General features: G+C 43.6%; 1 protein-coding gene across 3 annotated transcripts in view; it reads right to left on the bottom strand.

Annotated features, from left to right (window-relative positions):
- Positions 1–23,801, bottom strand: part of PECAM1 (platelet and endothelial cell adhesion molecule 1) — a 58,435-nt gene that overhangs the window by 19,296 nt on the left and 15,338 nt on the right. For all 3 annotated transcript variants that reach the window (XM_059150057.1, XM_059150055.1, XM_059150058.1), the window contains 10 exons: positions 22,058–22,363; positions 18,157–18,432; positions 13,651–13,899; positions 12,117–12,392; positions 8,373–8,660; positions 7,628–7,735; positions 6,476–6,503; positions 5,193–5,269; positions 2,844–2,897; positions 1,228–1,290 (listed from right to left, as the gene is read on the bottom strand). In XM_059150057.1, coding sequence (XP_059006040.1) covers positions 1,228–1,290; positions 2,844–2,897; positions 5,193–5,269; positions 6,476–6,503; positions 7,628–7,735; positions 8,373–8,660; positions 12,117–12,392; positions 13,651–13,899; positions 18,157–18,432; positions 22,058–22,363 — 1,725 coding nt within the window. The remainder of the gene's footprint in view (positions 1–1,227; positions 1,291–2,843; positions 2,898–5,192; positions 5,270–6,475; positions 6,504–7,627; positions 7,736–8,372; positions 8,661–12,116; positions 12,393–13,650; positions 13,900–18,156; positions 18,433–22,057; positions 22,364–23,801) is intronic.

Raw genomic sequence — 23,801 nt, 5'->3', positions numbered from 1 at the left:
CCATATATGAACCTTTGCTGCTTGCACAAGGGCTGGCCCATCAAGGACTTTACTTTGTTAACAAGCGAACCTCTTTACAACAAAATAAAGAGGAAGAGAACTCTAGGTCTGCCACGGCCCCCACCCTTCCCATGTCCAGTCCAGTCTCACAAGTGGGATGCCCAGTGATCATGCAGATGGGGCAGCGTCAACCCTAGGGGCCATTCTGGTGGCGGACTGTGGGAATGGTGCCCCACTGGGTAGCACAGAGCCCGGGAGCCATAGGGGAACCTGAAGCTTCTGTGCACACACCCGCTGACATGGTGCCCAGGACCTAAGCAAGGAAGCAGGAAGGAACCCAAAACTCTTCCGGATTCAGGGAGCCAGAGAGGACAAAGGGATGCCATTGCCCTGGGACTCTGGCTAATGCTATGCATGGCCGGTCTGGAAAAGGGCCCTCAGCTTGCCAGGTGGAGTGGACCCAGCAGCAGTTCTGGGCCTCAGTGGGAGGGGGGATGTGTGGCTATATAGCCTTAAAGAGCCTCCCAGCAGGGCAAGAAGGCTCTGGGTGGCTAGGGTGAAGGAAAGCCAGGAGGAGATGCATCGTTTTTTTGACAGGGGCGGCAAAAAAGCAACTGCAACTGACATTCTGGCCTTCGCTGTGGAGCAGCCCGCTCTGCATCTGTGTCCCCAAGGGAGCCACAGAGCCAGGGACCCCCTGGGCCAGCTGCCCTGAGAGAACCGCACACAGAAAAACAAAACCTGAAGTGGGAGGCTCGTGCCACTGTTCACACAGAAGGGGACTCTGGTTTCAGAAGCACTTCCCCAAGAGTCCCTCTTTAAAGAGCCAAGCCCTCACCACCTTCAAATATGTGTTTCATTTCCCCAGGCTCCGTGTGCAAGAGGCTGTTTAAGGAAGATACTAGGCGCGGGCAAGGAACATAGCTCTGGAAGAAAGTCCAAACACGGGCAGTGAGGCCCTCAAAAAGCTTCTCAACAAACACATTTCTTAGCACTTAGTAATTGCTCAGGAAAACCTACTCATTATTAATAGTGAGATAAATAAGAATGAAATTTATTTAATGCCTCAAAAGCCTAGGCAGGTGTCCCTGCTCCCGCCGTAGGCATGCCCAGCAGGTCTGACCGACTGAAGGGACCTTTGTCCTTGGGTCACAGCACACCTCCCCCTGGTGTCTACACCCCAGCAGAGAACAAAGCATGGGGGGTCACCCCAGTACTGGTGCTTACCTTGGTAAGACTCAGGCGAGGTCACTTCCACTTCTGTGTATTCTACATCCAAGGTCAGAGGCTCTGCTCAAAAGAACCACAGCACCCCGCCGTTAGACAAAACCTCCTCTGGGGGCCTCCCCCTGCATTACAGATTTCCAAATGACTGCAGAAGTCCCTGTTTCAAGGAGGAAGCTAGACACAGGCTAAAGGCTATTTATTCCAAGTGAGAGGGACACCTCAGGCTGGGGAAGACCCTGACGAGTCCTGCTCTCCCCAGGACGTGGGGGGACCCTCCTGCCCAGGTCCCCCTTGTTCCTACAGGGGAAGGATTGTTAAAAGCTCAGGATCAGCCACAGCAGTTAACTCTGGAAGCTTATTCCACAGCCACAGGCATAGAAAACTATCTCCAAGAAGGAAAGAATCTCAGGAAATGGGGAACAGGTTTCCCCATCCTAAAAATGCTCCGAGAACACAAGCCGTATGCATCGAAAAACAAGCTGATGAAAGCAGTCAGGCCACTAGGGTGAAATCTGGTAAAATGGCTGGTCTTTAGCTCAAAGTCACATTATTGTTTTATTTTTGAAGCCTCAGAGTCGGTCTTTCTCACCAGCATCAGAAACTGATGTGTGGTTGAGGACACCGGTGTTTACTGCTTTAGATCTTTAGTTCTTGTGACAGGACCCCGGAGGCGAAGCGACTTCTGCAAAATGAGTTAGCCCCATCTTTCTGAGCTTTAAAGCTGCAGCAAGGAATCTATTGTTCATTGTCTTTAAACATTAGCAGCAGTGGTATTTTATATTTTTTATAGTGTGTTTTATTTTTATTAAATACTTAAGTATCAGAAAATATTTGTAAGTTATGTATAAAACACAAATAATAATAATAAATAATGGTGTACCCTTCACCCTTTTCAAGAAAAAGAACATTTTTATTACCCCTGAAGTATCCTGTGTGCCTCTCCCCATCCCAGACCCTTAATACTTTCCTTCCAGCCTAACTGAAGCATAAAAGACATGAAACCTTGTATAAGTGTAAGGTGTACAACTTGATGATTTACCCCAATGCTATTATAGAAAACACCCACTTCCACTATTCAAGAGAAAGGCGGTCCTTCTATGGTGCCCGGTACACAGTTCCCTGTTATGTATAACCCAGCTCTTTCCTCCTGGAATTCAGGTTACCGTCTTTTTTTTTTTTTTTAAGAGATTTTTAAATTTCTTTGAGAGAGAAAGAGAGAGAGAGAGGAAGTTTGGGGGCGGGGCAGAGGAAGAGGGAGAAAGGAACTCAACCATACTCCATGTTGAGCACGGAGCCCCACGTGGGGCTCAGTCTCCCAATCCTGAGATTGTAACCTGAGCCAAAACTGAGTCAGATGCTCAACCTCCTGAGCCACCCAGGGGTCCCTAGGTTACTTTCCAGTAAGGACACAAGATAGCACCTTTGGAGCAAATGACCAGCCACTTCCATTTTATACAGCAGCCAGGGACAGGGTCCCTGGGGGGTGAAGGGAAGGGTTACAATATCCCCAGGTCTTAACAGTTTTAGTTCTTTCCTAGAGGTCTTTTTTTCTATAAATGCTTCTAATAATAAAAAAATTAAAAAAAAAAAAGCCAAAAACTTAATTTGATAATTACCTTTATTTTCATTTATTGGTTTCATTGCATGGTTTCCAACATCTTCATTGTAACCTAGTTGAAAAATAACAAAGAGGATGAGTGGCAACAGAAATCCTAGTTTCCTATATAACTTGCAAAAAAACTGGGTGCCACAAACACACAGAGTCAAGTTTAACCTCTTTGGTGTAGTGGGCCACCAGCTGCATAGAAGATTCTGGATTCCCTCCTCACCCCCCCTATGGCCCCTTCCAACCCCCAAGTGGTCAGTTTCTAACACCAGCGATGCCCATCATTCCATGGGAGGAATACATCTGCTTATGAAATGTTCAAGATTCAGAACTGTTCACTTTGAGCAAGCTCATTGGAAATGAAGCTTAATTCTAAAGGAGTGGGCCTGTAAGCAGAGACACGAAGAACGCTAGCAAACTAACCGTCTCCAACCAGAGAGCTGGATGCAGGAGAACGTGGTTTAAAGAAATGGTGGTACCTCCAGGCTGCCACCTCAGTGGGCAAAAAGAACTTCTTAACTTTTGTCCCCCCATCAAGTTGTTCTTTATTAAAAATAATTCTATGGATTATAAATAACATAAATACTTCTGAAGAACACATGACTTTTCCATTATGCTTTTAAGTTAACTGCTTACAGTGATTACTAAAATACTTCATAAAGTGAAACAATCCACAAAGAGACAATATAATTAGAGTATTTCTTGTCTTTTGGAAATATGGGGGGGAAATCCTATTTCTTTTTAATGAAATTAAATTTTTTTCAGTGTTCCAAGATTCATTGTTTATGTACCACACCTAGTGTTCATGCAATACATGCCCTCCTTAATACCCACCACCAGGGTCTCCTATCCCTCTACCTCTCTCCCCTCCGAAACCCTCAGTTTGTTTCTCAGAATCCATAGTCTCTCATGGTTCGTCTCCCCTTCTGATTTCCCCCAACTCACTTCTCCTCTCCAACTCCCAATGTCCTCCATGTTTTATCGTATTTTAATGTAAGTCTATATTAGCATTCAATTTAAACTATGTACTTACATATAATACAAATAAAAAAGACCCCCCCATACGACAAAAAGATACTTCTGTAATGCTCACTTTTTGCTAAACAGTCACCAAATTTTTCTGAATGCAGTTTCTTACATGATATACTTGCTTTGTTTTCTTTATTGGTCCATTACTTTACTTTTGTTATTACAAATGTTTTTACATTTGTAACAAATGTATTACTTTTGTTATTACAAATGTTTTATTCACTTTTTAGTAAGGATTATACCTCACTGTGTGTTTTCTTTATTTCCTGTTCTATTTGATGGAACTTAGGAATTCCCAGGTTCTTCTATCTGCTTATTATTTATTTATTATGTTTTTTTGTTTGTTTTAACATATTAACATAACATAAACATGTTGTTTATGTTTATTGTTTGTTTATGTGTTGTTTTTTTTTTTTTTAAGTAGGCTCCATGCCCTGTGTGGGGCTTGAACTCACCACCCTGAGACTGAGTCTCACACTCTGCTCACTGAGCCAGCCAGGCGCTATTTTATTCACTTTTTAAAGGTGGGTGATTTGGTAGTTATAAGAATTGCTCAATTCTTAAAATATATTTCTCAAGTACGCCCTGCTAGAGGAGTATCCTAAAATTCTCATTTTGTGGATCACTTATACAATTAGAAAAGAACATCAGCATTCTCTTCCGAGACCTGCTGATAAAGAAAACTGCCCCCAACCTGGTCTGGGACAGGGAATAGTATTATCGGCCCTGCTGGGAGTTTTCTCAGAGACTGGATGGGATTAAGAACTCCCCACCCAACTAAGCCGGCTCCCAAGCTTGCCCCAAGCCTTATCAGATACTCTTTGCTTGTACTACTTTTTTCTTTTAAATGCCTATCGAAAGCAGTTGAGGTAAAAGCTGAAAGGAAACTGTCTCCTGCTTGTGATAAATAATTCCATCTGAGATCTTTTACCGAAGACTTCAGTGGATGACTTCAGTGGATAACTCTCTCTCTCTCTCTTTCTCTTTCTCTCTCTAACAAAAGGATAATGATTATACCTGGGCCATGTTCAAAGTTTTAGACGATAACCCAGGATGGGGTATCTGCAGCCTTGTAATCATTCTACCTTTCCTTCCCCAGCATGTTTAGGAGGTGGTGAGATTAGGGTAAAATGTTCTGCCTTTCTTCCTAAATTTCTGTTTTGCTTATCAGCTCACCCTTGCACAACTGGTTAGATGAAGTGCCCCTGCTTGAGGACAGGGCCTCCCTTCCAACTTGAACTCTTGCCACCTATAGATTCTGCTTCTAAGAAGGGTAAGGAAGTGTGCAGCCAGCTAGGGGAAAACACTTAGCAAGAAACCACGACTCTACCGTAATGTCTGTTGGCTTCAGTATTGGGATCTGACAACATCTTCTCATTGCTGGAGTTCAGAAGGGGAGCTGCTGGCCTTGAAATGAAAAAGGAAAGAAAGAATATGACTTTTTTGGCTCTAACTTCAAGCTATGAAAACAATCAAGGAAAGATCATGGGAAAAACAGTTTTCTGAAGTGAGGAAAAGGTTACTCTCTTCTGTGGAAAACTAACCATTTTTCCAGAAGGTTGATAAAAACTCTTTGCTGTTAAAATAAGTGTGAGGGCCCTCCTATACTGTAGCAAGCTCTGAAGAAGTAACGTTTTCTTGACCTCCTTTGGACGGTCTTCACTTACTTCCAGAATTGCTTGATTATTCTATTTATTCCATTCATTAAATAGTCTATCATCTCATAAATATTTGACACACCAAAATTATCCTATATTAATCAAATACATATACACATATGTCCTTGTTACTTTCACTTACATATAAATTACCTGTTAGGAATCTATTCTTGTATGTATAGAAATTGTTTCAGATAAATTTCTGCCAAACTGAATATTATTGTACACTATAGTTACTATAAATATAAAATATTTTGCCTTAAGTAGTATGTATGATTTCATTATTGTTGATCAAGAGTATTATTTGCTCTCACACAGTTTCTCATACATGTCAATATTAGCCTCAAACTAGAAATGAAAATGACACCTTTTAATAGTTTGCTTGGGAATCTGTGTAATTTCTTTTAATTTATATATAATATGTGAAGCTTTTTTATAAATTCGGTATTTGGTGTTTGTTAAAAAAAAAAAAAAAAGTGTCAGGGCCAAGATGAATCCTGTCCCTCTGAATTCTTCATCCTATGCTACTGTTTTTCTCCAGAACAGAATTATCCTTTCCATACCTTCAGATTTTGGATTTCAAGAACAGTAAAAATATCACCACCTTCTTTTTTTTAGGTCAATTCTATTTTGCCAAGTATGCAAATTTTAAAAATTCCATCTATTACCAGTATAGTTTCATAAGGAAAAAGGGATCTCACAAGGAACAGTATAGGAGGGACATGACCTCAGAATAAAGCCCCTCTTTCCCATTGAAGGACAGCTGGCAATCGTCCATGGAGCCAAAGACACACGCACGTGTGCACACTCACACTTTCCTACGCTACTCACACCTAAGACCCTTATTTTTCTGGGCTTTCCAGGGGATACTGAAAACCCTCTAACGACCAGAATTTTCCTTTAGTTGATGCATGTCTACAAAGCAGCCACCTCCCTCCGAAATACACACACTGACCTGGACATCTCCACGGGTGTCTGCTTGGCTTTGAAAGAGAAAGAGAAAATCCAAAGTTAATATAATGTATCCATGTTTGTACCAGATAGGAACACTCCTCTCCACCATATTTGACTTCCTTGAAGATTGAATACCCATAAAAAGAAAAAAGAAAGCCAAATAATATTCCGCTTCAAAAAAAGAAGAAAAAACCAACCAAACAAAATTCTTTTGGTCTTATACCGAGAGATTTTGCATCATTTCCTCCAGAAATATGGACATTCTGACTGTTTTAGCCAGGAGCGAGTTTCTTTACTGGCATGTGATGGAGATGAAGTCAAGGAACCAGGTCAGGGTAAACAGGCAACTCTTTCTTCAATTCAAGATGATTCCAAGAAGGAAAGGCTCCATCAGTCCTATTCTCTTAATTCCAAGCTGGCCTGAGACCTTAGCAAGGGGCTGGTTCTGGAGCCTGTCTTCCCAGAAGGGTTGCAGCTTTCTTGTTCTAGAAAAAGCCCAGAGCCCCGCCTCATCCTATCTGTCCCCACCCATCCCAGGCTGCAGCAGGTCTGGAGCTCCAAAAGAAACTGCTGCACTCCACAAAAATTTATGCAGAATCTACTGGGGCTGTGCCCTTTTCCTTAAGTTCATGATGGCTGACTGATTCCTGAGTGTCTGGGTGATCTTGACTTCCTTTCCATGTGTGGTTAACCTCAAGCACAGGGTAGAAATCATGGCACAAACGGCAGATCAACTGGGAGGCATTCAGTGGATGGGAAGCTACGCAGGGCAGGTGTCCGTAGCCTTCTGCCAGCTGCAGGACTAGGTGTGGTCAACCCCATGAAACAGTATCTTCTGACCACACATAGCTACAACCTCCCCCTCACCACCGCTCCAATGCATCTTTTCTGGGTTGTCCAACTAGGAAAGCAGTTGCTTTCATTTGTGCCTAACTAAATCCAAAGGGCAATAAAACCTTTTGGCCCACCAAAGCCAAAGTCTTTGATTATCAAGGTGACACCACAAAGAGAAAAACAATTGTTCTCAGCTGTGTCTCCTTGGTTCCCAGGGGGGCAGAGCACCAGGCCTCCACGAAACTGAAGCCCCTCCTGTCCATGGCCCATTTCCTGGACAGAGCAACCTATCAGAATGGAATGAAAGAACTGTACTCACCCTTGGCTTTCTTCAGAAAATAACATCTGGCCCCAAGTACCAAGACGGCAATTATCACTCCAATGACAAATACTGCAATAAGTCCTTTTATCCATGGGGCAAGAAAGACTGGAAACGAAGAAAAAAAATACACACACATACACACACAAACACAGGTTTTTCCTCTGCCAGCAAGAAATAATACCAGGTTCAAGCAACAAATAAGACTAATTTTTATAGTCCTTGTAACTAGCATCTTACTTCTGAAAGACACTGTTCACAGCTGGTGCAGAACTGTTCTTGTGTGTTTTTTGTTTGTGTACTATAGCATCAGTTTAAAGGACCACTGGGCTGAAGTTGACTCATTTTGGGGGTCTATTCAGCCCTTCTCCTTCGCTAGGAGAGCACCTTCTACAGACTTGTGTGGGCTCCCCTATGTCCCTTCTGCATGACCCAATCCCCTTGGCCATAGGTAGTCCATGGGTGGACATTTGACCCAACATGAACCAACTGGTATCTCTTGACCAAGAATTTGGAATTATGACTATGGGAAAAGTTTCTAATTTTTTGTAATAACCAATTCCTCTTTTATATAGTTTGGATGTGTGTCTGTCATTTGCAACAAAAGAGCCTGGAGGACATTGGTCTCTTAATCCTCAGTGAAATGAGCTAAACAGTGGTCCACCTCCTCTTCCAAGGGGTGAGGCCTTGGCCTCACCCTTTGAGGTCACACTAGGTCCCCCTGTTTTTTGAGACCCTGACTCACCTCTGACTGTCAGTATGTTGCTTTGGGGGCTGCTTTTAACATGATTGGCTCTGTTGGAGGCTGTGCAGTAATACCGTCCTTCATGCTCCTTGCTAGCCTTTGAGTTGTGCCAAATGGCCTGGGTTTCATTCAAGGTGGTTTGGTGGAAGGGCCTGGTCTCTTTTTCTCTGTAAAAACTGAAGGTGATCGGGCCAGACGCTTCATTCACGGAGCATCGGAGCACGACGGCCTTCCCAGACTCCACATCCTCTTTCAGCAGGATAGAGAGCTTGACCTCATCCACCGGGGCTGAAAGGCACGGAAAGGGACAGTGCTGAGAAGTGGGGGAGATGCAAGGGACAGAACACGACACAGCACTGCTTAAAGCCAGCTTCCTGCTGTACTGTGACAGAGACTAGGGCTCTCTGTAACTTTTTTTTTTCCCATATGCTAAATTTTACCCCTTTTTCTTTTTTTTTTTTTTTTAATTTAATTTTGTTTTTTCAGTGTTCCAAGATTCATTGTTTATGCCCCACACCCAGTGCTCCAGCAATGGCCACAGTTTGCCAAACAGTGCAAAGAGCCAAGATGCCCTTCCCAACAGATGAATGGATAAAGAAGATATGGTCCATATATACAATGGAGTATTATGCCTCCATCAGAAAGGATGAATACCCAACTTTTGTAGCAACATGGATGGGACGGTAGGAGATTATGCTGAGTGAAATAACTCAAGCAGAGAGAGTCAATTACCATATCTTTTCACTTACTTGTGTGTGCCTTTTACTCAATTCACCACCCTCATCCCTCGTCCTTCATGTCTCCCTCCTCCCTCAGCCCAGAAGGGCAGCAACCGATGCCTCCTGGAGACACCTCCCTTCACTTACCCCTCAAGTATTATTGACCCCTCAGCCTGACACTACAGCTCATCTCTGTATCCTGTTGAGTGTGTGTGTGTGTGTGTGTGTGTGTGTGTGTGATTTCCCTCCTGTGCTTACAGAGATGTATGGCACTTCCAGGTCTTATGAGTAACCTTGACCCACTATCTTTAGCTGTTCTTGTTTTTCTACCTTCTCCTTTATGAATGTTCGAAACCAGTTGCTCTCGCATCCCCATTCCCCACCTTGTTACCCCTGTCACCTGACTTCCATCCCTCTGCTTTGGAAACTGCTCTCCAACTCCAGTTTTGAAGAAACGGCAAAGGTCACCCGATCCCCTGACGATCCCATCCCTGAGTCCTCGGCAGATTAATTTCAGTCCTTAATAGGGGTCCATCCATTCTTCCCATCCAGAACCAGTGTGGCTTCCTCTGAGGCTTCTCTGATGCCTCCCAGCCCAGATTCTCTAACCTCCTCATCTGTCACTCCCTCTTTATTCACTAGTTTTTCTTCCTTTTGCCCCTCAAATATGGACTTTTTGCAAAATTCAGTCCTCGGCTTTCTATCTCCGTTCTCCTCTTTGGCGATTTCACCTACATCATAGCTTCTGTTCGTGTATTTAACACATAAACACAGAGCATTTAATGCTGAAATAGATAGCTCTAATCCAATTAGTCTCCTGAATTCCAGGTCTTGATTTTGACCTGGGTGTTTCCACCAGGAAGCCCTGCCAACCTGGCATTCCCAGCAGATCCAAGCAGAACTCAATTTCCTCCTATAAACCATTTCCAAGTTTGATTACCAAAATTCTGATCCTCAATTGTTTTCCCAAGGAGATCTCCATATTAGTGTGAGAATGGAATGGTCAGCAGACTGATATCTGACTTCTTTTTTATTCATTCACTTGAGAGAGAGAGAGAGAGAGAGAGAGAAAGAGAGCAGGTGGAGGGGCAGAGAGAAAGAGGGAGAGAATTCCAAGTAGACTCCCCTCTGAGCTAGATGTGGGGCTCCATCTCACGACCCTGAGGTCATGACCTAAGCCAAAACCAACAGTCGGATGGATGCTCAACTGACTGAGCCACCCAGACACCCCTGACATATGACTTGGAGATGAATCACCTCCTTGAGCATGCAGTGGGCGGCCAGGCCATGGAGAGGCCAGTACCACAAAAGGGAGCACCAGGACCCAGATGGGAGGGTGGAAGTCAACCATAAGGGCAGAGTCCTGGAGGGTATAGCCTGATTTGGCAGTCTCTCTCCTGCTGAAGCACAGTGGGGTGGTGGCAAAACAGCTTCAGGAACCCGGCTGCCCAACCCCAATTCCCAGTCCCACTCCCCATCAGCTGTTCATCTTAAGCCTTTGCTGCATCATCATAAAGCAAGGATAGTATTTTCATGGGTCTTACAAGGCTATTGTAAGTATTAATGGGGATAATTTACTAGACTACTTCACATTGGGATGCCCACATGGTCAAGGTTCATGGTAAATGTTAGCCGCTACTATTGACCCAATTTAAACCAACTTAAACAGTTTCACATGGGCCTCTGCATTGACTTCTTAAGCTATTGTGAGGTCTGAAGTCTCCACTTCTAAGAGATAGAGCCCCCCAGTTCATCTCCCCCAAGCTCCATCCTCCTCATGACCCCCTTTCCTCTTCTGGCTCTTATTGCATACAGGACAAATTCTCAACTCTAAAGACCAGCATTCGATGCCCTTCACAGTTGAGCTCAGTCACATTTTCAGTTTATATCCAATGATTTTCCAGTCCCAATCTTTTGTTTCCAGCCATCTGATCTACCCAGTCTTTTGAACAGTTCCATGGAGACATTTTGCTCATGTATTTAACTGGTTGGCCATTTCTTGACCCAGTCCTTTCTTGACCCATTGTCAAGACCTGGCTCCCAACCCAGGTCTTTGGATTCAAGCTAGATGATCGCCCTTTCATGGCCCAAATTTCTATCACCATAGTTGTAAGGATAGTCCATGTGACAATAATGGGTTCCCTAGCAGCATTTTTTTTCTATGCTTACTTGCACTGTCATTCAAATACACTAAACTATTTCTCCATTATTTAATCAGGATATCCTGTGTTTCTTGCTATGTCATTGAAAACAATATGTTTTCTTTTTTTGTATGCCCTATAGCATTAGATGCTTTATATATATTGATATTAATTTGAAATATATGGCTCCTTTTGGACCATACATTAATAGAAGCAAGAATCTCTATCCTACTTAAGAGGTCCACAGTGGTACCTGCAGATAGGCAGTTATTAAACAAGAAGGAGGATGAAGAAGGAGAAGCCTATTAGGCTTTTTGCAAAAGGATGTGGAATATCTCAGAGATGCAAACAATGGTGGTCCTGAGGCCTTCTGAGAGATGACAAGTCAGAGGCTCAATGGAAAATATACACCCCCGCACAACAGTCTATTTCTCCTGAGTATGACAGTGTCAGTCCCATGAAACCACAGTCTGCAGCTCTCATGGCTGTGGGTTCTGCACATGATGGAATCTTCAACATCAAGGGTCAACAGCGGAGAAGAACTCTGGTCTACAATTCTCAGAGACGGCGGTCAGTTCCTCTAAAAAGGGAGCCCCATAACACAACTTTAGTGGTTCTTGATGTCAGGACACTTTACTCTGATATTTCAGCAGTTCAGTTGAAAGGTTCTGCCAAGAGATGTCATTGGCCACACCAAGAGCAACCAGATATTTTCTGGCCCTGTTTACCTGGGTCTTGGTCCTGCTTTGCCACATGGCATGTTTAGGGCTTTTGCACGAGTACCAACCACTAGTGTGTACAACCCCTGGGGAACCCCAAACCTTTGAAGATGTGAAGTAAAGCCCCCAAACCACAAGATTTCTTCCCCCAGCACAGCAACTTACCTATGACCTTGACCCGCAGAACTTCGCTGACCATTTCATTATGGGAATGACAATTATCCACAATACACTGGTATTCTACATCTTTCGTTGGTTTGTCTTTGAATACTGCAGGCTCATTCGAGTTCATGTCATGGCTATATAAGATGGTATTTGCTTTTAAAAGGTGATAAGAAATGGGCGCAGTTCCATTTACAGACTGGCAACTGACTGCGATGGTCTGTCCTTTGATCACTTCAGAGCCGGAGTCATAAAAAATCCTGGGCGTGGAGAGCATTTCTAGAATGACAGAGAAACAGCTTGAACAACACTGAAGGCAGAAACAAAACATCCAGCCCAAGAGGGTCCTTCTCCAAACTCTGTTCTTTGCTTCTCTGGCTTGACCATAGTTACTTGCCTGTCTCACCTACCTTCACAGGACTATTTGAAGATGGACAGGTGATGTGTGTGGGCATAAGGGGAGGAGTGGGGGTGCGAGGGAGAGGAGAAACGAATGCTGTAAACAAAAACGAGGGTGACACCAATTTAAGAAAAACATTACATCTTCCTAAATACACGTTTATATGTTTGTACGCTCACACATCCGTATGTTGCTGTTGGGTTGAGAAAAGATACAGGAAAAGCAGAAGATCTATAACAAGTACCCAAATGGATTCGATTTGAAAACAAATCCTCAGTGCCTCAGCCTCGTTTGAGAGTAAATCGCATGCCTCGAGAAGCAAGAATTCTACTAGGTCCTTATTGAAAAGTTCGCTTATTTATAAAGCTTATAAAATGTAATAGTCCGCCATTGTCTCTTACATCATTTCCTTTGGAATTCTATGATGAGAGAGAGAGTTGACAAGAAAATATGACCCCGTTTGAGCAGAGACTAAGATCTTGGCTGCATAGAGCATAGCCATAGGTTAAACTAAAGGACAGTGACTGAGTCACAGCAGAGCCTGTGACAGCCTGACCAGAGTTCCACATTCACTTCGACCTCTACTTCAAGGGCGGTCCACGGCCCAGCATCCCCAAGGCAGGCACTAGTGAGAGATGTGGAATCTGGCTCCATCTCAACCTGCCTTCTAACCAGGTTTTGCACGCACGGTCAGCTCTGGGAAGCATGGCTTTAGGTGGTCCCAGCACCTACATTCTGCCCACCAGAAGACCTAGGCTTGCTTGTCAGCCAGGATATGGATAAAAAATGAGGGACTTAGATCCTAAAGTTTGCTGTTGAATAAGGAGTGTTTCCTCCCTGAGTGGGAGCCTGTTCTAGCAGCCAGAATCTTGTCAGCTCAGCTCCATCATCAGCAAGCAGCCACAATAAAGCCATGAACTTGACTTTTGCCTATGCTTGCCTTGTATTGCCTCCTCCTGGTACTCTGAGTGGGAACACACCCACTTGTTTGGCCTCTTGATTTCACTATTCTCTCTTTCTCCCAAGTTCTTCCCCTGCCCCAGTCTGATCTGCCTTCAGCCTGGAGAGGGTGGCAGCTGGTGACAAACAGCCTCTGTCCCATCCCAAGATTCTCTGAGCCAGTGAACATGTACCTACCACACACGGTTATCTGGACTGCATTGCTTCTCTTGACCACCCTGCCCACGCTCGCTCTGCAGGTGTATGTCCCACTGTCCCTTGCTGAGACGATTCTGGTGAAATTTTGAGACTCTGACACAGTCGTGTTTTCCTTCTGGATGGTGAAGTTAGCTGGAGGTGCTCCTGGAATGGAGCACCACAGGTCCAGGCTTTTTCCCTGGTCCAGACGGGTGGTGGAAGATTCCAGCTTTGGTTTGGAAAATAGCTCTGAAAGACCAATGAGTGGAAGAGGGTGAGATGTTTCTGGGCACCACTCCCACAGCCCCTTTACGGAGAGAGAAAAGAGAAAATCAGGAAAGGACTGTTGCAGGAAGCTCTCCAGAAGCAGTGAAACAGGCCTGGCAGGAAGCAGTACCCGAAATTTCAGGCATTCTGGAACATAGTGGGAGCAGAAGCAGTCACAGGAAGACCTATAGATTTGAAGGACCTTAGGAACCACCTAAAGAAGTGTGAATTGTATCTTAGGGGCAATGGGAACCATGGAGAGTCTGGGTCAGGGGAATGGCATCAGGCTCTGCTAGAGCGAGCTATCTGGAAGGAGAAGGGACTGACGGGGCCCAGACTAGAAGCAGGAGGGATGTAGTACAGGCTTGAAGCAGAGTGAGAGCATGAGGTTGGGGAGAAGTGGCAGCTGGCCACCATCCCTCCCACGCTTCCCACAGAGAAAGATGACGATGACGATGACACCTGAAGCCACCCAAGGTTGAATAATTTGTAAACTAGAACATTCTATGCCACTTTAAGGAGTCACCAGTACCGTAATTCAGGTTGAATGTCAACAGCAGTAAAGACAGAAGTTGACTTTTAAGAAGTCTTGGCATCTCCGTGTTTAAATATTCCCTGATATATGTCAAGATCTTGTTATGGGATATGTTTTTATTTTCAGATACTGGAAAATTACTAATTAATTACTTAGCTGCTGTGAAGACTTGGTCCTTTGTGTAAGCAAGTACACTCTGGCTCAGGATTTTGGCTTTTGATGCAGAAGGAAGGAGTCAGTAACTTTTTTTAAAGATTTTATTTATTTATTTAAGAGGCACATATGCAAGTGAGTACAAGCAGGGGTTAGGAAGGACAGAAGAAGAAATAGACTCCCTGCTGAGCAGGAAGCCCAACATGGGGCTCAGTCCCAAGATCCCGAAATCACAACCAGAAAAGAAGGCAGACAACCAACTGAACCACCCAGGTGCCCCAGGAGTCAGTAATTTTTGACACTATCTGCATATTGAGAAAGGAACAGAGACCCAAAGTTCCTCCTAGGAAAGCTTCTTAGACTACAGGGTTGAGAATGCAGCCAGGAGTCAGGGAATCAAATTCTACTGATTCTAAATTTACCTGCCATACAGGTTTGTGGGTACAAATCAATGCTGTCATTATCATTGATGTTACATAGCTATAGAAATCATTTCCATTGTAATCAGTCCCCAATGCCTTCCTAGTTTCCTCAATAAAATCAAATAAAACTTCAAATAAGGTGGTAGCCTAATAATTAACCTATATTTTATTAAGACACACTCCATCTTTTTCTTCCATATAATCATTGACTTACTTGTTTTCAGAGAGAAAAGAGAAAATCAGGAAAGGACTGTTGCAGGACTGTTGCATCAAAAGCTCTAGGTTGGGGGGAGGGGAAAGGAACCAAAGAGACTGACATCCTAAAATGCCTTACAAGCTCATTGGGTGGATATCAAAAAAATGTGAAAAAAAATGATATAGCAAGAATCCCAAAGAAATGACTCTCTGTTTAAAAATATGTAAACGAAAATGTGAAAAGTAAAAACCATCCTGCAGAAGTACGTGTAAGATGGTTTAGAATTAGGAATGAAATGTTAGCGAACAATAGTCCCTTTGTAAAGGATGTAATATAACAGACAGGCCCATCACGTACACTAATCAGAATTAGTCTTTTATTTGCTCACTGAATGAATGTTTATTGAACTCCCACAATGTGTCATGTTCTGTTTTAAGTATCAATGATGTAAGGTGAATTGAGGCCCAGACTTGGTCTTTTGAGAGCTTACGCAGAGTGGTTGTGGCAGATGCTAAATCTTTGCAGGGATTGCTGACTTGAAGATGGGAGCAGAAGTGTGGTGGGAACTGAGGTGTGACCATGGGACTCTCCTGGGGGAGCCTCAAAGGATATCTGGGGCTTGGTCTTTAAAGAAAACAGAAGTTTTTCAGTAGCCAAAGGGGAAAGGGTGGTCAGAGTAGGAGGCATGTTGGGACAGGGATGGGGTCAAAGTGAAGGATCATGACCATGCAGGAGTTTAAGTCCATGAATAGTGATATCAAATAGGGGCCATATTAGAAGTGCTTCTCCTACAGCTGGTTGAAGAATGAACTGGAACAGAGATGGTCCAGGATACCCCTGCAATAGATAATCCTGGTGTGAGGGCCAGTGTTAGGATGTGATTACAAATATAGGAAGACAGGACAGAGTTGAGAGACTCTCAACTATACCTGGTGACAGATTGGATCTGTAAAGGTGGATAGTTTCAGGGCTAGGGGAGGCAAAGGTGTCATTTCTCCCCAAAGACAAATGACTAATTCAATGACTTTTATCTTCATAAAATTATTGTGAGCTGCTAATATCACTATATAGAGCCATTGACAGTGAGGCTCGATAGTAACAGAAGTGAGTAACAGTGAGGCTCGATAGCAACAGAGGTATAAGTGGTCCTGGAGACATTTCCAAAGGCCTAAAAGAACTTGAACGTGAGGATGCATGCCAGCCCTGGTATGGCTCAGTTAGCTCCATGTAGAAAGGGCAGAGGTCAGGATCACAGAGCACTCAGGTTGAAGGGATGGGAAGGGCAGGCTGAATATAACCTTGGACCAGGGAGACTGATCCACTGAATGAATTGTATACCCCACATGATACAGACTTCTGGGTGTAGGTGATCACCTACAACAGTAGTATCTTAGGGACCAATGATGCTCTATGCTTTCCTAAAGTAGCTTGGCCCAAAGGGTAGTGGTGCTGCTTTGACTGATACAAGAGTCAGTTGGTTCACCACTTGGTCCCTGTTGCTCTCACAGCAGTCTGCCCACCATGTTATTGTACTTTTTCATGATATCGCATTTGAATGGTCTATTTATGTCTGTGAATTCTTTAAGAGCAAAGCTCAACCTTAGAGCTGTCTATCTCCAATAAGTTGCCCAGCATACAGTAGGCACTCAATGTATGTTCAATTGAATACTTTTCGCTAATGAGGTACTATGTCTTACCAGTGAAAAACATCATGTACTATCAAGATATTTGTCATTATCAATGATAAATTGCTAGTACACACTATAGACCATCAGGATCTGACACATAGACCAATCACCACATTGGAAAGTTGGCAGCCTACCTGTGATACTATGGATTGTCCCTATGACTCTACATTCAGTGCTTGACACTTTGAAGGCTTTCAGTAAATGAAGGAATGAATGAACACCTTCATTTGGCAACCAAGAAGTGCTGATTCTCTCTGCCCTGAGGGAGGGCAGAGAGAATGTTCATTCATTCCCCCAGCAAATATGTATTGAAATCCTACTATGTGTCAGGCACTATTCTAGGTGTTAAAGACTTAACAGGGAATAAATAGGTAATGTCCCTGCTCCCATTGGCTTACAGTCTAGTGCCTAGATACATACAATAAACAGGTAGAGGTAGAGTATATTTTTTTTGTAATAGGTACTATGGAGAGAAGTAAATCCAGGAAAAGCGAAAAAAAGTCTAATAGAACTTTTAAGTGCATAGGTTTGGTAGTCAAATGGGCCTGGGGATGACTCATTCTGCCATCTGGTAACCCTGTGATTGCGGGGTGAATGACGTAACATCTCAGCCTCAATTTCTATATTCATAAATGCAGAATCATGATAGCTATTTCATAGCTTTGTTACGAGCATTAACTGAAAACATAGGTAAACCACTCACACCGTGTTCAGCAAAAGGGAATTTTTCCTATTGTTTTTGAATATATTAATGCTTTGTCACTCCTGACCCTGTCTGAGAACCTGTGTCTGGGATCTAGCCTACAATGTGGCCCAGAGAAAAAATAAATGTGCTATATATCATAATAGACATTCTAGCTCACATTCACCAGGGGCTTCTTCTGTATGAGGTGCTTTATAGCAAGACATGTCACTTAGTCACTGTAACAGTCCTACAGGTTGAGTGCTATCACTATCCCTGTTTCATAGAGTTGTGGCACGGAGCAGCTGTATAACTTAAGTAAGGTCACCGAAGTAGTGAGCGACAGTGCTGGTATCTGATGCCAGAGGTTCCACACGTGACCACCACGGCTAACTGCTTACCGGCTGTGCACTGACTTTCCCCCTTAAGCACGACACACCCACCTGAGCACATCATTGAGACAAGCAGGAGCAGAAGCATTGGCCCTCACTGGCCATTTTGCATTCTAGCATGGGGACTGCTCAGGCCCGCCTTATTCCCACACCCTCCAGCAGGAGCCCTACCTGTTATGTTGACCACGATGCTGCTGACCTTGGATATCCAGCTCCTTTCCACTTTGCACGTGTAGTTGCCATTGTGCTCCACCATGGCCATCACAGAGTAGGTGGCCTCCAGGTCCTTGCTCTCGTGCGCTACAATCTCCTTGTCCTTCTGGATTATGATTTCTGGAAACGCTTCAATCAGATGGGTCACTTGAATGGTGCACCTGATGTGAAGCTGATCTCCTTCTGTGATCACTCCTTCGGGGCTGATGTGGAATTTGGGAGTAGAGAAGGATTCTACAAGAAGAGGACAAGCTGGTTGGACTCAGGTTCAAACCTGGGGGAGGGGAAGAGGCACTTAGGTCCCTCCCTCTTTTGCTTTTTGTTGCCAACCACTGTTCTTCCTTGTTAATGAAAAAAATTCAATCTTTCCCCCAAAAAACCTTCTAAGTTGCTCTGATAACTTCTCACTTCTCCCTTCTCACTCATTCTTGCATCTTCAGCCTATTTTTTTTTCTTAAAGATTTTATTTATTTATTCATCAGAGAGAGACACAGTGAGAGAGGGAACGCAAGCAGAGGGAGTGGGAGAGGGAGAGGGAGAAGAGGCTTCCTTTAGAGTGGGGAGCCTGATGCAGGGCCTCTGATCCCAAGGATGCTGGGATCATGATCTGAGCTGAAGGCAGATGCTTAATGACTGAGACAATCAGGCGCCCCTCATCTTTAGACTTAATTGCAATCCTCCCTTGAGCTTCCCAAAGGTGAAACCACCTTTTCTAGAGCTCATCTACAGAATCTTCTCCAAACGACCTCAAAAATAATCAGAGCATTAGAAACAGACTCTCACCCCTGCTCACAGAGAATTGTCTAGGCTCTTCTCACACCACTTCACGGAACTATGGCATCAGTATAAATATTCCATAGCTTTCAAAAGTGACAACGACTGTGCTGCTTCATGGAAATGCACATTTAAATAACGATATGCCCCCACCCAAAAGTGATTTCTTGTCTCTTCTGTTTTTGTTTTTTTTTTTTTTTTTTTTTTTTAACGTTGGCCTTGACTGACTAAATTGATTTCATGACTTATGCAGTTTGGAAAACACTGCTTTGATAAGGTATGGGCTGGATGCCAGGGCATGGGATCTTCAGGAGCTGGTAAGAAAAGTAGGGACAAACCTTTGCTTCTGCAAAACGAATTGCAGAGCATTAGAGAATACACACAGATGGCCAACTATGCAAAATCAGATGGGACATTTAAAAATGCCCAAAGTAGTTTAATTCATTAACCTTTTTTCTGCAAAGTCATCTAACTTCACAATAAGTAACTATCATTAAAAAAAAAAAAAAAAAAAAAGTCTGGGGCGCCTCTGCCTTCGGCTCAGGTCATGATCTTGGGGTCCTGGGATTGAGTCCCACATCGGGCTCTCTGCTCAGTGGGGGGCTTGCTTCCCTTTCTCTCTGCCTGCCTCTCCATCTACTTGTGATTTCTCTCTGTCAAATAAATAAATAAAATATTTTTTAAAATAGTCTGTTTTCCTGAATAAAAGTCAAAAAAGAGAGGCCACCTTTTAGGACACTCAACAACTACCCTATGGAAGAGCATAATAATCACTAAAGGGTTTTTTTTTCTTATATCTTAATTAATTCCAGATGTGCCAGAGATCTAAAGGCAGGAAATAAAAAAACATTAAAATAGTAAGAGCAAACATAAGTGCATTTTTACTTCAATAATTTTTTTAAAGATTTATTTATTTATTTGTGAGAGAGGGAGAGAGGGAGAGAATGGGGGGGCGGGGGCTTGATCTCACGATCCTGAGATCACGACACCAAGATCATGACCAGAGCTGAAACCAAGAGCCAGTTGCTTAGCCTGACTGAGCCATCCAGGTGCCCCTAATTTAATAACCTTTAGTAAGGTTCAGGTATGAATCATGAAACAAATGCCAAAAAGAAAAAGATGGATAGATTCAATTAAATAAAGATGAAACACTTCTGCATGCAAAACCTATCATAAAGACAAATGATGAACTCGGGGAAATTTGTGCATAGCACTCCAAAAAGAGCTCATGCCTTTCATTTATAAAGGACTCAAACAAACCAATCAGAAACAGTAAAAATGGGCCAAGTGTATATGAACGGGAAGTTTATGGAAGGAAATGTAAGAGGCCAATAAATGCAAAGAACACACTCAACCTCAGTAAAGACCAAAGAAATACAAAGCGTAAGAACAGTGATATATCACTGTGCCTCAATCAGACTGGCAAAAATAATGAAAGTAAATAATACTCTGTGAGAGTAGGGATGTGGGGAAACAAACACCAGCCTCGCTTTTGATGGAAATGTTCAGCCATTTTGAGAAGCGCTTTGGCCAGACACGTCAATATTTCAAACGCACAAAACATTTGAATCAACAAATTGACTGCCAGGAATCAACCTTGGAAATAATAATGAAACAAAATACTTGGGAAAGTACCCAAATGATGAGTTTAAGAATGTGTATTCCAGGATTGTTTTAACCACAAAAACCTGGGAAAATATCTAAATGTCTATCATTGGAAAAATGAGGTAAATCATGGTACCTCTCTCTCTAGGATAAGGTTATGAGATGCCACAGAGATTGACCAAGGTCTGTCTGTCTTGACACAGACCCAAGTTCATAAAATACTGCTAAGGAAAAGTCATAAAATAGTATGTTTGGCAGGTTGTATTTCTTTGTCAAAACAAAGAAGAACACAATAAAAGTTGTGTGTGTGCGTGAGCACATAAAGCAGAACAAGGCTGGGACCTACCAGTGATTTTCTCTGAGCAGTGGTGCTGTGAATGATTGTCACTTTACCCTTTATATTGTACCCTATTTTCTGAAAACTAAACCCACACCATGTATTATAATCAGAAAAATATTATATATACATACTATCATCCCTGTATATATGTGGACATATGTCCATACACAATGGGGTGGTGACACAGATACCACAAGCAGGAGGGTATTTATGACAAACCTTGGGGTTCCTATAGATAAGACTTGAGGCTATCTGCACTAGGGTGTGCCTTCCCTCGACTCTTCCTGGCTCGTGAGTCCTGTCTCATCCTGCGGGCTGCCTGTCCCAGGGCTCCCATCATTCTGGACATGCACATGCAGGCTTCCCTGTTATGGCTTTTCTCTCTAGAGAGCATGCCTTAGGACACCTCATTGGTTTATTTGTCCAAAATCTCGGTGATGAGGGGTGGGTAGAAGAGGGGAGTCCTTTATCAAATGTGGGAGGCAAAGGCTGAGGACCTCATGCCCTTCCCTCCCTCCAGACTCCACCTCCTGGTGTCTGACCCGTGTTGGACTAAAGCTGTGGTTTCCACAGTGCATCGTTTCCCTGAGTCGTGACCAATGTTTTAAAAAACTAAAGTAGAGGGGCGCCTGGGTGGCTCAGTGGGTTAAAGCCTCTGCCTCTGGCTCAGGTCATGATCTCGGGGTCCTGGGATCGAGCCCCAGGTCGGGCTCTCTGCTCAGCAGGGAGCCTGCTTCCCTCACTCTCTCTACTTGTCTCTCTGCCTACTTGTGATCTCTCTCTCTGTGTCAAATAAATAAAATCCTTAAAAAAAAAAAAAAAAAAACTGAAGTAGAATGGAACAGAAAATACCAAAATGCCCCATATATCAAGATGATTTGTGAAACTTTTGTTTGGGAAATTCCTCTCTCTCTCTCTCTCTCTCTCTCTCTCTCACACACACACACACACACACACACACACACACACACACACACGTTAAACAATAAACATAATCTTTAGGTAGTTAAGAACAGTCTTGAGAACAGCAGCCCAGCCCAGAAGGCCCCTGCCTGCTTCCGGAATTCTGGGCCCTTTCTCCCCACCCCCAACCAGCAAACCAGAAAAATTGATTTTTAAAAAGGAGGGTAGGACTCTGACCTGTCACGGTGACCAGTTCACTCCTGATGGGTCTCGAGTACTCCATGTGGGTCTCAGAGAAGATGCTGGCCTGGCACTGGAAGTATATAATATGGTCCTGCTCCTCCACTGAGAATTCCAGCAGGACAAAATTCTGGTCATACGATTTTTTTTTTTTTTTTTGCTTTGAATTGTTTGTGTGTAGTTCGAGTTTTTCAATTGTGAACTGTACTGGGGGCTTTTCCTCTGGGACAGAACAATTGACCATCACGACCCCGCCTTCTATTGCCTCTTTCCTGTCCAGTATCACTCTGGGATCAGACACTCCTTGGGGAGAAGAGAAAGCCCATTAGTATCATTTGCTGTAGATATGCAAGCTTCCCTCAGCTGGGAAATTCAGCCCATTGGAGGGTCTTCTGCTTTGTTTCTACTACCTATCAGGTAATTATTGAACCTGTATGTGCCTAGAGCTATGGCAGCTACTTTGAAAAATACCAGATACGTTTAAGAGGTGGTTTGTGCTTTCAGAGTTTATTAACCCATTGGGAAGACTAGTCTTCTCAACTGATAAATACAATTACAGACAAAACAAAACAGCCAGTATCTATTAGAAAGTACTCCCCTACTTCATGCTTATCTCCCCAAAGGAAGGGGTCATGTCCTCCTCATTGTTGGGTTCTTGGCTTGGCTCAGAGTGGGACTCAATAAATATTTAATGAATGAATGAATAGCCTTTTGTCTACCTCAAAAACCAATAATGATTAAGAGTTAGAGAGGCCAATTTTGGAGTCCAAGAGATCTTGGTTCTAACCAGCTTTGCCTTGGAGCAACTCCAAGGCATGAACATGCCGCTCAACCTCTCTGAGCCTGTGACTGCCCCTGGAAATGATTAGATTGGGGGGGGGGGGGGACCATGTTTGACTCCCAGTGCTACTACAGGGGTTAAATAAAATGTGTGTAAAGCACTTCTAACTGTTGACTTCATGAGGGCCTAATAAGGGGGTAGTTCTTACAATGACTGCTCTGATGACCAACATGAACACAAAAATGCAGAAATGACAGTCATGGTGGCCACTGTCAAGGAAGTACAGGGCTCACCTCACTAACTCTACCCATTCAACCATCCAAGTTTTTAAAAAAATTACCCTAAGTTTCAAAAGCCTGCCAGCAGGTTTCTTTTCAACAACATTGCCCAAATTCAGCCCTGCCAATCTTTCTCAGTCTTTGCTCTTCCACCCATGCTATGTTCCACGTCTCTGCCTTTGCTCAACTTCACCGTCGAGCAAACTCCTATGCCATCCTCTGTATCTGGACCGAGTGTCCCTTCCCCCAGGAAGCCAGCCCTACCTTCTCCAAGAGGAATTGTTTCCACTCACTTTTGTGCTCCCTAAGCACTCAGATCATGTGACTATTAGACTCTAATTATTCTTGTACATGTTTCTCTTCCCCACCAGACAGCAACTGCCTCCAGGGCTGGCCCCGACCTAATGTTTTTTCACGCCTTGCATCTGGTTTTCTTCCTGACTTTCAGCCTTGGGAAATGCTCCTTGAGGGAGGAAATCCATGCGTGGATGGATGGAATCCTCTATCTCTGAACCCAAATTCCCCACGATTTCCCTCGTTTCTCCATTTGTACCTCCCTTTTTCTTCTGGTTAATTTATTCCACGATCATCTATTGAGTGCCTACTATGAGCGAGATTCTTTGTTCAAGATACAAAAAGGCACCAAAGCCCATCTCTTTCCTTGTGATCGCACATTCCAGAA

This window comes from Mustela lutreola, chromosome 15 (assembly GCF_030435805.1).
Source record: "Mustela lutreola isolate mMusLut2 chromosome 15, mMusLut2.pri, whole genome shotgun sequence".
NCBI lineage: Eukaryota > Metazoa > Chordata > Mammalia > Carnivora > Mustelidae > Mustela > Mustela lutreola.
The sequence above is the reverse complement of the archived record's forward strand: the minus strand, read 5'-3'. Positions and strand labels throughout refer to the sequence as shown.